Raw genomic sequence first — 15475 nt, 5'->3', positions numbered from 1 at the left:
TTAATGCAAACCCATACTGCTGTAAATAAATGTTGTATTCTCCTAAAATACATCTGGGCTAATTCAGTAAACCCTGACTTATTGGCTGATACTTGTGCAAACATCTGCATATTAAATCCCAATAAACTACTAATAAGCTGTCAGATGAGTAACACAGATATTTAGGCTGAGAGATTGTGTAGTCCAGGTCCCTCTTTATTTACCTCCTGCAGAGGCTACTGGTGTGGACTAGCACAGACAAAATGGCTCCCTGTCTATACACTGTGGAAGAACTTAAAGGTGACTTGTGGTAGCTTATAAATATACTCTACAATTGTATACTGAGCATGGCAAGAAGCATGAACTAAAATCATATTCATTCCTTACATGCCTAAAATATTAATCTTCAGTGCTGTTTTTTTTTTTTCCCCCAGGTTAAAATTACCTATGTGCTAATAGGTGATTAATATGTGACACATTTGGAACAAGCAGAACATATAATTGCATTCAGACAGATTGCTGGGTTTTTTTCCAGTGCTGTTGAAGACTGTACTCTTTCTAAGTGTTTGTAGCTTATCTAGTAATGTTATCTCCTGCACTTGCATGTTTGAGTTGTTTGGTTTTTTTTTATTTTATTATATGGAGAGTTAGAAGCTGTACCTTACTGAACCTAATCTACCAATGCATTGAAGCATCCATGTAACTTGGAGGTTGAGCTTCAGATCTCTGATGCATCAGGATCTTTGTTTAAATATGTATCTTTCATCTTTGCATTACATATTTTGCAAGATTTCATAAAACTACCCAACATCCCAGTTCTGTTGTCTGTACTAGTGACCAACAGGTGTGACATCAAGTTTACCTATCAATACACTAAAGAATATGTAATACTAGGAAGGAAAATATGTTTTTCCTTTTAATTTTAATTCTTTCCAGTAGCTTTTATTTAACCCTATATACAAATAATGACAGTTTCCTGTGAGATGTTTTCCCATTTTTAAGTTTGGAATGAAATTAATAGTTTGCATATAATTTTTTTAATTCAGATTTATATTGGCTTTGTTGTAAATTAACATTGATGAAGTAAATGGACACACTTGAATCTTCAGTAGCCTTGTAAAACACCGGTGGTCTAACTGAGAAACTTGGTCTATCTGGATTTGAAGAGGGAAGGGGAATCAGTTCTTAAGTTTGGTAATTTGGCAATCATTACTGTAAACAGTGTTTTTACTTCTTAGGATAATCACTAGAAGACAATGCATAGCAAGTATTAAACCAGGGCAGATACAGATGATAAAGACAAAGCTTAATCTTGCTAGGATTAGTGACTCTAAAATGATATGAGTGAAAAAAAACATTGGAAAATGCTGAAGTTAGGCAGCTTCAGGGACTATCAAAATGCCTTGCCTGGTAATTTTCAGAAGTCTTTAGAGACACTGATTGCACCTGGAACCTCTGATTTGATTACTGAAATAAAAAAATGTCTACTGTAGTAGCCTCATCTGTACTTTAATTAAGGGCTTTGTATTTAAATATAACCATCTGATCCCCTGAGGTTATTTTTAAAGCAAGGTTCTGTCAAGGCAGCAGCACGGTGGATTAGAGGCTAGGAATTGAGGAAAAATCATTGTTCAGCATAGAGTTTACACTAATGTGTGCATATATACAAATACATGTGTATGCAACATCATGTAACAAGATACAGGACTGGATTTATTAAAGCCAAATGGAAAGATATTTCCTCTTTTAATATTCTAGATCTCTTAATATATGCACTGTAGATATTGCACTGCAGGCTGATTCACGTAAATCCCACAACAGCACATCAATCTGATCGGTCCAATGAAAGCTCAATTTTTCTACAAATGTAAACCCAAGTTATCAACTCAGCTGTCTGCATCTACCACTCCACCTAACAGTGGCTGTTACAGTGGGGTGAAGAGTGAATCACTCACACAAGACACGTCTGAATGTGAAAAGCCACATAACAATAGGTTTTTTCACTTATTTCAGAAAGGAACTTACAGCTTCCAAATTTTAGTGGGCAAGCATGTGCATCCATGGGGAAATCTTCAAGCTGCATGGGACATTCAGCAGAGATGGTCAATCTGTAGGGGAGTAAAAAGAAAACATCATTTTTTTTCCCCCCACACTTGCCCTTTAGGCATCTCACTGCAAGACCTGAGTGCTGAGACAAGCAAGCTTTTTCTGAAGGCTCCTCGCTCGTGCTGAAATCACAGCAACTCCCTGCTAGACTAAATGTGAGACAAGGCAGGTGGACCACTGTGTGTGCATGCTGTAGGCCTTACCCACTAACACTGAGACACGTGAAGCTATTTTATTTACATAACCTGCTCCAATAAGATCATTCTTTCTTATCAGTACGTGAAGGAGCTCCTGGGAGAGAGCTCCTGCCACACACCCTATACTCACCTTCTTTCTCTAGATACTGCAACTGGACTAGGAATTTCACTCCTGAGTACAGCACCATTACAGACATAAAGAAGCACTGACTTCATATACAGGTGTAACTACAGAAACACATAAAGATTTATAAATGAAAGTATATAATATAAACATTCATAACTATATATAAAGTTATATATTTAAAGTCAATGACATATATATATTACTTTATCTACCACTACAGGTAGTTTCTCTGGAAATCATATGGTATTGGGGCAGTCCATCTCAACTCAATGTACTGTGAATTACCTGGGCACCCTGTCAGGAAAAAACCAGCAGGGTCATTTTCCCCAGTGTATTGCCTGGGGAAGCAATTCTATCCCAGACTGCCCTGCCACTGCGTGGAAATTTCTGAGCTATAGTGGGCATAGGAGTAAGGAAAGAAAAACTATTAGGAATAAACAGACTTATCCCATGGATGTTCTGTAGGACTGACAGATCAAGCTGAACGCAAAGAAAAGTCCAAGGCAAATTTCTGAACAGTGCAGTATCAGTTACATTGATATCAAATATATCAGGAGAGCAAAAGCTTACTTTTCTAGGTGTATGCAGCACAATGAGAATCTGTTTTGATTAAACCATTTTGATATTCACATAATACAGATGATTTGCTCATTTCCCATTTGGAATACCCTTATGGCTTTTTTTTGGTTTATGCTGCTATTCTGCCTCAGAGGCAACAGACCAGAGACAATCAAAGCCTCACAGATTGTCTAGTGCTGGAGTGATGCAGGGCTCTGCTGGAGAGCAGCCTGGTTCCTTATCAAACTGCTGCCTGGAGTGCAAAAATCTCTGAAGAAGTCCACAACACCCCACTACCACAATGCAAAAGTACCCTTTCCTATCACAACAGCTGCATGTAGCCACCCTCTCCAGCTACATATACTCACTGCTTCATGGTAGCACACCAGGGTGAGTATTGTTGCTAAAACAACTTCTATCCAAAGGGATCGTAAAGGGCAACAACCTGCCCGTGTACAGATGGCACAGCCTTCAGCCAGTCCAATTCAATACTAGACAATGATATCTTGACGGGGCACTCCACCTGCATGGACAATAAACTGGGGGAAATGGCTCCACTCTCTGCCAATGCACAGAAATTCTGGAGCTTTACCAATAGCTGGAAATGGCAAAATAAGCACAGAGAAATGCAATGTTGCTATTTCTAGTTAATGCTAGAAATGTTGGCTAGAGATTGTATCATGAGTATGAGCTGGGAAACGGAGGGAAAAAGCAGAGATAATTTGGTAAGAACAGATAGGAAGTCTACAATATAGAAATTACTGAGGCTTCAGATACCTGCCCTTAAGCAAAAATGTCTTTAAACTTAATTTTTGTAGAAGAAATTTTAGAATCACTAAAATATGGAGTTCTCTGCAGTAGAGCCTGCCCTTGGGCACCAAAGCCAGCAAAGCCATCATCACTGAGAGTGCTACATGGATTAATTTAACAAGCTGGTTCTAGTACACCCTGCCCAGAATCTGTATCCTTTTCACAAAAATCACTCTTAACAGGTACTTGAAAGCAAGGCTGCCATCCCTCCAATGCACCCATTCTGTATTAAGTACTGCAAATTTAATGTTCTTGATAAATTCAGAAACCTTGCTCCATGCCATAAGAAAGCTGGCACGTTTTACTGCAAAGCTGGCATGTTTTACTGCAGTCCATCTCCTGCCTTTTTCTCTACCAACAGCTCAAGTGTGTTGTTTCAAAGGCTCCAGCTTGACAACATTTTAATACACACATCTGTCATCTGCAAACATCAAAAGAGGGGATCCCTATATCCATCTTACCAGGACAGTAGCTGTGGAATCAGGAAGTGGAGGAAGATTTAATGCAGAATCCTGAATAAGACCTTCTGTTTCATCTGATTGTCCTATGAATTGTACCCTGCTGTCTGCATTTCTGGAAATAACCCTTGTATGTAAAGAAGGCTGTAGATGTTTCTCATCTGTCTGTGGAAGAGAAGTGAAGATGAGATGCATAGAGACTGTGACCTAGAGGAATTTAGTTAGGAAGTCCCTCCAGAAATTGTTTTTGCCTGCCTTAAATGAAAGGGTAGCACATAAAGCTGGAGAGCACATGGTCACCACTACCTGTCTCAGAAGCCACAAGAAACCTGGAGGTACCAGAACTCCTCCTGTGACCCCTCTGAATTCCTCATCCAGGAGAAGGCAGCCTATCTCTTAAAAGGATCATGCCTGGTGCAGTCTTCTGGGTCTAGCCCAGGGGTAGAGAGAACTGGGTTTGACAGCTGCAGGTGTGCTTGGGTACATCTGCCTTTCCTGTCATTGGCATGAGTTCTTCAGGTGAAGAAATTATTTTTGCTCATTATCAATGTCAATGATATCTGCATGCTTCTTTCCTTCTCCTCTGCCCCCATCCTAGGGCCACTCCTAGTGTGGCTATCCTGAACAAATTAACTAGCTATCCCTATTTGTTACATGCTAGTCTTAAAAAGGATGTAGTTGAGCCTCTTAGGTGATCTCAGAATGTTCAGTGAACACTCTCCTAGCTAGCTCTTACAAAGTGTGCATTTCTGAGCCTCAAGAAGTGCCTTGTAATGGGCAACTATTCGACTCCTGGTTCAAAGAGGCTGGATTTTCTATTGCATGGGAAAAAAAAAAGAGCAGAACAGCAGCCATCTCTGACACTCTGGGGGCTGGAAGCAGGGGTGACTGCATGCAGATTTGCTCCTAGGTGCAGAGTATGAGAGTATATATTCCTATCATAGCTCCAGGAGTCACACAAAATTGATATTTGGGTCTGCTCCTTCTATTACCACCTGGGGTGACATTTGCACACTTCAGCTTTTAACATTGTGTTAAAGCTTAGGTACCCTTTGTACGCCCAAGTTTACACAGCTGATTATAACAAAATGATTCCCAGTTTGCATTTATTGAAAGAAAAGAAAGGAGGCCTTGGTGTGCATATACGAAACAGCCTTTGCCTAATCCTTTTAACGTGGTCACTCCAAACGAACTCGCTGGGCTCACCACAGCACAGTTAGCTGAGCTGCTGACAGTCTCCAAACCAGGATTTTTCTGTCACAGCAAAAGCACAGCTCAAACTGCAGTTCTTTCCAACAGAAGCATTTAAAAGCTTCCCTCCTCCACCATCATTCTGTCTTAATAAAAGCCCTATGGGATTAGTTTCACTCAAACAGAGTCTTTGACAAGATTATAAGTGGCGGCTAAAGGTCCTTGACAATGGGAGGATGAAATACTGATTTTATGAATTTAACAGTAAAATTCTCCCTGACTTCAGTGGGGTCGGTATTCACCCAAAACAGGTAAGGAACCCTAGTTATGGCTGCTGATTCATTATTAACAACAAAATTTCACTTTCACAGTGCTCCATAAATAAAATACACTGTTATCCAAATGTTAATCAACCAACAAAACACTACAGCATCTGAGTTAGGTCTACAAATGATTTAATTTATCATCCATAATTGTACATGGAAGTTTCATCAAACCTTCATTACGTATAGCCTTCTCTTCAGGAATATAAAGTGATTACTGATGTTCTGTCTCAAGAAAATAAGTGAATACCCATCTAAGAAAAGCACAACAATCCAAGCAGCAAGATTTCTTTATGCCAGAAAAGTCACCTTCAGCCATTTCCACTGGAGAATTAAGTATGACGACACTTTCAAGAGGCTGTTGCTTTTTAACAGGAAGAAGAAGGAGGTATTAAAGCCAAGGATGTGGCAACGAAATAAATGCAGATGTTTGGGAGCTAGACAACCACAGTGCTTCAAGGAGGGAGGGGAGTCCCTCAGCAGAAGTCCTGGAGGCACAAGGCACCCCATCCCTGCAAAGAGCCTGTTTTGGGGCACTGCAGGGACATCCTCACTGTTCCCATGGTTTCCCTCAACACCATGAGCATCTGCTCCTGCTTGTGGGAAAAGACCTGGGAGACTGAGCAAAGGGATCCTCTCTCTGTTACCCTGGATGTGCAGAAAACGCTTTCCAGAGTATTATCTGGAGCTGCCAGGCAGGAGGTGAGGGCAGTCACCTGCCTGGGGAGTCAACAAACAGATGCAGAAACTTGCCTTTTCTTATCCGCTACTAGCTTTAGTATGCAAACAAATTAAAACAGAGAGCTTTAGCAAGAGAGGGGAGCAGAAAGGCAGAGTCACCAGTGGCTTTGGAGAGAATTTACCTCAAGATAAGTGTTGAATAACAAGAGCTACTGATGAAGCAGACACAATGAAAATTTCGAGAGATAAAAAAATCAGAGAGCTATGAAGCTCTTCTGTCTGTTTGCCCTAATGCCCAAACCAGCTCCATCTTCTCAGTCGTTTATTTCTGTGCACTGCTCTTGCCCCTGACTAAAGGGAGCATTTTAATGCTGTGCTTTGGCCCTACCTCTGCTGGCAACCAGGACCCACTGTGGGGCTCAGGCCAGAATGTGAGCAGGAAAGCCAAAGTGCCTCTTCCAGCATGAGGCAAGCCATCACCATTTTCCTGAAAAAAAAAGGCAAAATGTTTGCTTGAGACACGTCTCAAATCCATCTCAACATCTCCCCAAGATGCCAAAAAAATTAAGTGGATCCAGCCTCACTCGAGCTGTACCCCACCTAAAAGGGCTGACTGGCTCCAGGGCCAGGTCAGACCCTTCTCCGGAGCCAGTTCCAAGAGGAGCTTCCCTTGGTACCTGCTCTAGGAGGACCTCAGCAGAACAGTCTGAGCCCTTGCGGCACCTGCAGTACAGATTCTCAGACACTTACACAGGGAACAGAGTAACAGGCAGTTGGTAGTTCAGGTTGGGTTTGTTTTTTATTCAAACTGTGAACACATTGTTAGGTTTGTGAAATTACTCATTTAGTCTTGACTCAGAACACAACTATTCACCTCTTCTCCTACTGTGATGTCTTGGGAGCACTTCTATAACCAAAATGATTTATTTCAAAGTATTTTAAACCAAGTTTTGTTTCAGGACCCAGCACAGTAAGCGTGTAGTCCAGGGAACTGATGCCTCCCTCTGTTCCTTAAGTAAATGCAACATGTGCTTATATGAGCTTATACACATATACACAGACACATATATGTAGAGACTTTTCTTAGTTCTGAAGCATGTCCCATACAGTTCTAACAAACCTCTTGGTGGTGGGGGTCGTGGGTTACCTAATGCAGAAGAGAAGTGTTGGGATGTGGATACACAGTCAGTCACAGTATCAGCAGCTACAAGTCTCACCTTGAAACCCACCCCCAGGCTGGGGGGCTGCCTGCAGCCTGGCTCAAGGAGAGAGAAGTGATGATTCTTGGTAACGCAAACACTGCCTTGCTCATGAGTCTCCATCACTGTGTTGGATAATAGGCCAAAATATTGACTCAGGGCCTTGTTCTGTACCCCTGCATGGCATATGGAGGCAGTTCACTGCTGTGTATTGATACTGGCTGCACACTCATTTCCTTGGAATCCACCATACAAAGTGAACACAGACCAGAAATTAAAGCTAGGAGCTGGAATAAGGTTATCTGCAGAAATTCCCATCTTAGTCCATTTTTCTTTCATAAGCACTCTGCCATGAATACTACCTAACTTTCCTGTGATGCCAAGATGTGTTATTTTTATAGGACACTGAAATGTGCTTTGAAAATGCCACAGGGAAGGGACTATGGAAGACTAAGAGCTCCAGTTATTGATGGTTTTGTGAGCTGTGAATACATAATTCAGATTCATGGTGTACTTGACAGCAAAACTCTCATTTTAAGTGAACCAAATCCTTAGCATAGCCTATGCTGAAGTGGGAAACAAGACTGTAATTATCTAGATTAACTGTGCTGAAGACTGGCTTATCCTGAGATGATCAAGGTGGACAAGACTGATCTCAAAAGCTGTGCCACTATAGGAATGACCTCCCTGCATGTGGAGTACCTTGGCATATGTAGAGCACACTCTTAGTCAGGGGCAGGTATCATGTCCAGACTCCAGAAACAAGAATAACAGAGAAAGGCAATGATGTAACCCATAGGACAACTGAAATATCTGATCCTTGATAGGGATTTGGAGGTTATAGAAAGAATCACATTTCCACCTTCTGGTAAAAGTTTATAATAGAGGTAATACCATTCTACAGTATTTCTTTAATCTGCATAAAATTAATGGATGGAACACTGAGTTTATGCTTATCCATCCTTGCCATGCAAGGTGCCTGATGAAGTCCGTAAGCAAGGTAAAACTTGATGGAAGAAGATCTGGATTTTATCATAGTAACCAGTGCAGTAAAAAACCCAAGCTTTTTGGCAGTCAACTCCTTCTTTATGTTCTCTGCTTACAAACCTTTCTTTCCTAAAGAAACTTTAGACCAATATAGCTACTCAGCTACGAATGCTATAGCACAATATCATACCCATCTACTCGATAGCTTCACTTAATCTCTCCAAGCTTTCTCTCCTTGCTGGTCTCTTATCCATGATGAACTCTCCCTGACACCCCATGAGGATGGTCTTCAAATCTCTCTGCAGTCCATCTGCATCTATTTTTATTGAATTCTTGAACTAAACCCCAACAATCGAGCAAGTACTAGCAATGCTGAGAAGCTGATGCATTTGTGGATGCGTGTAAAATGGGAAACATCACCTCAACCAGCCCACGCTTCATTATGCCACACCACACATTTCCCCAAGTCTACACATGCTACACATTTTGACTATGATCTCCTCATCAGAATAGCCCTTTGGTGGCATGTTCAACTATGTGCTAACTGCAATAAATACAACTGTTCTTGAAGTGCTGTGTAAGACTAAGCTATGAGCTTCTCTTTGACTCTCAAGAGAGGCCAGTCCCAGCTACTGGCAGAACTAGCTGGTGATGGCAATGCCCACTGCCACCCAACCACACAGGGGTCATCCAACCCTTGCTTTCAGTGGGAGAAAATCCAACTACACTAGGAAGAAAGGAGCACAAAACGCTCTCACAAGCACCCTAGGCAATGGAGGCTAAGGATGGTGATGGACACAGCACAGTGCACCCATCCTGCAGACTTGATACCAACTATTAGATTTGATCAGTCCAGGTTTTCTGACTGGCCAAAGGGGCTTTTTTCCCTCCATTTCTGACTGTCAGTATGGCACACAGTCCCCCTTGGATGAGGGTTTTCTGGCTGCACAGCCCATCCCATTCCTTCCTCCCACTCCACACGACCTTTGTAAGCGTATGGACAGGCACAAAACTGCGTGTCATTATTTTCTGAAGAGAAAAATGAGCAGGATTTAGAAAGTAATAAGAGGTGGGGCGGTCCAGATGGGCAGTACCAGCCCCTTTGGCCTCTCTCACATCTAGACTGGGATGTACAGACATGGGAGGGTAAGTAGGAGGGATTAAGTTCTGGCAACCCCTAAATACAGAGATGAAACCTTTGGTTATTTTCCACAGTTCAGATAAACAACCTAGAGCTCCAAAACATCTCACCACAGCTTCCTTTCAGCCACTCGACTTAACAACCAGCCTCTTCTTATTCATCTCACATTTCTATGTCCACTTCCCAGGTCACCTATCATCAAGATCTCCTTTGTGAGCCTTTTGTGTAACCTCAGTGCTCCTCCACGCCTCTGTGTGAAAGGGGGGAAACATGCCTGTTTGTATGCACCTCTGTTGGTAAATAGAGGAGGCAGTCTAGTCATCCAAGAAGGACATTGTTATCTGGGTTTTTTTGCCTTGCTTCTGAAATGCCACACGCTCCTGACCAATACAGCCATGAAGGGCCAGGTGAAGGGCAGGCTGTGGATTGGAAAGAGCCCTCTGATCCCTCAGCTGTTTCACACTATAAACAGTCATTAAACAGGTCTCAATTTACCATCTGTTTGCTATGTATACCACCACCAGTGCTAGCACCTGTTTGCTACAGTGCAACCTGAGAGAAGGGCAGAATCTCCTAGTGACATTTGACTAACCCCATGCTAGATGATGAGGCTTCTGGACACCCAGATTCCCCAGTATGAAGATGCTGTTGTAGGGCTGGGTGGGAGCTCCCTGTTCCTATCAAGATCGGTAGGATATTGTTTCCCCAGGACACGCACCCCTGTGCCCTTGCATGCAGGCAGGGACAGCTCAGTGACACCTTCTGAAGAGACAGAAAAGCAAAAGCAGGTAGGATGGGTGAGATACATATTCTACTGCTGGACTGAGCAAACCTAGAGACAGCCGTTTGAGTTTTACTGATGCTGAAAGCAATCTGCCTAACTGATGTTGCTAAGATGCACAGATGTTTCTGAAGCATCTTAGACCAAGACCTTCCATCTTCTCTTCTGAAGTAGCTTGGAGCCAGCCTCCAGCCTCTGTAAGCCCCTTATTCTTCACACACATGCTTTTACTATCTGACTACTTCAGATATCTACATCCCAACCTGCGGTACCTGATGGTTATTCCTGAGTGACCATCATCAGTACTAAGTATCCTGCTCCTCAAAACCCTTCTATGCCAATTTCTTGAAAAATCCTATCTCACCTAAAGCCTCAAATGCATCTGTCTGATTCTCCACTCTAGACACAGCCACAAGTACTCAGCACCCACCAGCAGCTAGCTGATCACCCTAGACACCCTTTTCCTCACCAACATTCTATGGGCTCTTCCCTTCACCAGAACAAGCAAAGGCAGGACTGAAATTTATTGGGGTTTCTTGAGCTCCTCCTAAGGTGCATTATATTCCCACCTACACAAAAGTGGAGCACTGAACCTAATTTAAGTGTGCTCACCTGTGCTATGCTTGCACAGCCTTGGGCTTTATGTTTCACAGAGAGGAAACTGTGTGAGTCCTCCACAGCTACAGGACCAGCTGCAGGCCAGAACATTCCACAACTTCAGATTGATGGCACACTAACCACCTCCAGGCTACTTGAGTATGGGGGGTGGGCAACACCAATGGAAATAAGTAAGTAGGCTAGGACTTGTGAGTAACCATGGACATCAGCAGTAACAACAGTTATCCTGTGCTCCTTCTTCTGCCTCTGTGAAAAAGCAGGAACCCCCAAACGCGTGAGTGAAGAGAAATAAGCATCTTTCATACTAAAGTAGACATCTGAAAAAATGCAGACACCTAACTCCTTTAGAAAATCTCTCCCCTGCACTGGGAGCAATTCTGAGCCAAGGGACTCAGCTGCAGCCACCGACATTAGGGATGAGTAAAATTAGCTGAGGTGAATCCCACCCACCCTGCCTGGTGCACTCCACCACAGCAGATTTTAGACTGCTCATTGGCAGTCTCATGTTTCAGCACAAGCATAAACGTATTTCAGGGGATGGTATTTCCAATTAGGCAGATGAAGATTTTAATTTCAGTCTAAGTGAAATGACTAGGGAGCTTACTGTAATGCTATCCTCCCCTGGTAATAAAAAAAGATAACCTAGCCATAACAATTCTTCAGCATCTACTAGGTACTTCCAAAGCCCCAAGCTGCAGAAGCTGAGACCCATTTGCAGTTTTGGGCAAAGACATAGTCAACATTGAAGCTGATGTGGTACCCACCAGGGCACTACTTCCCTTCAGTTTCCCTTCAGTCACCTCATCCCCACCCATGCACACCCAGGACATCAGGTTGGCCCTCCTGGTTCATCCCTATAAAGCCAGGGGAGCACAAGGGAATCTGGCAGAAACTGTGCTAGCTAACCCCTAGGCAAAGTTGGGTCTGCCTTGGTGCCCAGCACAAACCTGGAACTAAAGTTAGAACTTTTGTAACCTCTCAGAGTTCGGGCAAGCATCTCCCGCATCCAAGGTTGGGTTGCCTGAGCTTGGGTTTTGTCTTTTAATCAGTTCTGCCCCTGCTGTGTGAGTTCCCATCTCTGTGATGGAGATCTCTGTGGCCCTCTGACCACTTTTATTAGCAGCAGAATATACTATTGTCACGGACTCTACATAGGGACTACATTAAAGCAGGTCATAACTGCCCATTGTAAATGTATTTATTACACTACAGTCTCCTCTGATGCCTTTCTCTCCCCATGGGTAACTCCAGCCATGGATTTTTCAAATCAGAAAATCTTGGTTCCTTGAAGAACAGCTTTGGAGAAGTAGGGCAATGTGCAATCAAAGGAGAGAGCCGGGAACCGATAGGCTTGGTGTTAAAACAACTATCCTGCTGCTATCCTCAGGGAAGGGTCCTTCACTTCATATATCCCTGTTTTCTCTCACTCTGTCAAAATCTGAACTGATGAAAAGCAGCTGAGAGTCCTTGCCACCACGGCAGTTTTTCATCACTTTGCAAGATTCAGCCCAATGTGAAGAAATCACTATTTTTTTCTTCCAGCCTCAGGCCTTTTGAAGCTTGAACATGAAAGACAAGGCAGCAAGTCTAACACAAGAAAAGAAATGCATATTTGTATGGCTTGATAGCTCCTAATTAGTTTTGTAATATTTATACAATGCCCCAAAGCATTGACAGATCCCTTTCTGTAAATATAAATGGATGCATAAACGAAATCTTCCCTTTGAAATAAGAACAATGTATTCAAATTGAACAGAGATGCTTCCATCTAGATGACTGGCTGGTTGAAAACTGTGGGTTCATTTTAAAGTGCACATTTGCTGGTCATCCCTCGCTCAGGGCCACACAAGCAAATCTGCATCTGGGAAAGGCTGCCTTCTGGCAAAATCAGCCCTCACGAACCTATACATTTTTCATAGAACAATTTTCCCTTAAAAACACTAGCAAACAAAACCTGGTTTTCCCACTGGAAGCCCTGAAAGCAGCACCCTATCGTCCAGTCGACTGGTCTTATAACTGATAGCTCTACAGCATAAAACGGTTAGCTTGGCTATCAAGTGCTCCACAGAAGAGCAGGCTTTGTATTCGCGTGCACCCGGGACATGTGTACACTTGCACATAAAAATTTTAATGCTCAGTGCTAATGTAAGAAAATATTTTAGCCAAGATAAGCTTATTTGCTCCAGAACAAGAAGCAGCGTGGTTATGCTGCCATCAAGTGGACAGCCACCTCCATGTTCCTGAATTTTAAATATCTTCCAGAACCACTAAAAATAACAATTTCAGGGCTCTACTAAAAATTTTGGAGTTTCTTAACACCCTACTGACAAATGTCTGAAGTCTCCAGCTGATAAATTATGCATTTGCAGATTCATGGGACAGATGTAACTGTAAATGCTCTCAGGATCTCTGGCAACCTTCAGTTGTCACAACAGCATGGGAAAAACCTGTTTGTACACTCTTCAGATATATGACCATGCCATATTTAAAATACCAAATTATATCAGAGGCTTGGCAGTCCTGGTGGTTGCAAAAGGGGTTTGGGGTCCTTTCAAAATGACAGTGAGAATGGGGCTCTAAGGAGCCTAGCCCTTGTGAAGACACAAAGATTTTTCAATATCTACAAGCTGACAGAACATAATTTAGAAATGCTGCTGAGTTGCCAGAAAAAAAAAGTTAAGTTATGGTCCAAAAGTTTAGCTCTAGTGAGCATGCTCTACTTCATACAATTTCTTCACACAATTTTTTTCCTGGTGTTCTACAGAAAAGTTTATTGGAGCTTCTTTCCTTATAGGCAATTCCCACCAAATGCAAAAAAAAACACAGCTCACTGAGACATGCTGGTTGCCTTCTTAGCTTGAAAAGGTTGCTTAAATAATTGTCTCCATTTTTTAGAATAGTTTCATGGAATAAACGAATTTTATGTTATTTACAATATTTATTTCTCAGACAAGAGAAACTAAGTATCTTTAAAGTTTCTAAAAGGGAAATAATCAATTTTTTGCCCTCATTTACAAAGCTATTTTCTGTACAGGTTAGTGAAATATGAAGCATATTTGTTAGTGCTTTTTTGCCACAGCTCTCTAAATAGCAAAAAAAAAATAAATAAAACACAACAAAGTCCAAAATTTAGAAGATATGGACAATGCTCCCCTCTAGGGGCAGAAACGGAATTTGCAACATTCTATTCAGCAACGTATCGTTTGCAAAGCACACTACCAAAATAACACAAATAGGGCCTACCAAATCAAAGACAACCCAAATTATGAAGCTGTTCCCTGCAGAGAATGCTGCTGTCTATGAAATCTGTCTGAAGAGTATGTTGTGTTCCCATATTTCTGCAGAAGTGTTTTAACACTACATGTATACAGAAGCCTATTTATCAGATTTCCTTAGCAACATAGATCCCACCAACTTCTGACCTAGACAACAGATAACCAAGCATGATATGCAAAGAATATATTTTTCTTTATAAGCGAACATACGTATCATGAAAATGTATGGACTGCCAAGTGCTAAAGCTGGAAGTTTACTTAGCTGATCATACTCAGTATATTTGGAAGTCAAATAAGATGGAAGGTCACTGGCTCAGCTGCTTTCCTCCTCTTCATTCAGGCAGCCAGATGCAAGGTTGCAAAAGCAATTCAAGCATCTCTGTCAATGACAGAGGGTCCAATCCTCCCCGCACGGATTACTCCTACGTACAGTCTGGGAAGCTTGCAATTCCTCCTTGGAAATGAGAAGAATGCAGAGCTAACAGAGGGTTGTCTCCACGTCCCCAAATCCTGAGAACTGAGTAAGATTGATGGAAGATCAGGAGATGCGGCTCAAGCTGCGGCCAAGACCCCAGTACCCTCAACCAGGGTACTATCTCTGAGACAAGCAGCTTTTCCCTCAAAAAACCCAGTGCTGCCTATCTTCTCACAGCGAGCCATCCCAGGCAGCTCTGCTGAACTGTTACCTTCTTTGGGACATGCAAAGGCAGCTGAAGGGGCTCGTTGCAAGTCACGGCCACCGCTGCACAGGTTGGGATGGGATTCTCAGGCCACCTTGCAGCAGAGCGTTGTCCACACTCCTGAAATGCCCATCATGAAAACCTGCTATCCCCAAAGCAGCACAGCTCCATGCACGTTACAAAAGCAGTTTCCTGACTGGCATTTAAACAGAACAGCACAGACACTCTTTTATTTTTAAAGTTATTACTTACAATAGTGGAAGGCAAGCTATTTAAAAAGCTTTGCGCTCCATTTCTTATCACATACATCATAGTTAGTGGGAATTTATTTCCACACACATGCACACCCCCACACAATACTCTA

At 42.4% G+C, this 15475-nt stretch overlaps 1 protein-coding gene across 1 annotated transcript in view; it reads right to left on the bottom strand.

Annotated features, from left to right (window-relative positions):
- The window catches only part of GABRA5 (gamma-aminobutyric acid (GABA) A receptor, alpha 5), a 55178-nt gene that overhangs the window by 26590 nt on the left and 13113 nt on the right, over positions 1-15475 (bottom strand). The window contains exon 5 of the mRNA XM_008946761.1: positions 2005-2087. Coding sequence (XP_008945009.1) covers positions 2005-2087 — 83 coding nt within the window. The remainder of the gene's footprint in view (positions 1-2004; positions 2088-15475) is intronic.

The sequence above is a fragment of the Merops nubicus genome, unplaced genomic scaffold (genome assembly GCF_000691845.1).
Source record: "Merops nubicus isolate BGI_N331 unplaced genomic scaffold, ASM69184v1 scaffold2489, whole genome shotgun sequence".
Lineage (NCBI taxonomy): Eukaryota > Metazoa > Chordata > Aves > Coraciiformes > Meropidae > Merops > Merops nubicus.
Note: the sequence above shows the minus strand (reverse complement) of the source record. Positions and strands in the feature narration are given on the sequence as shown.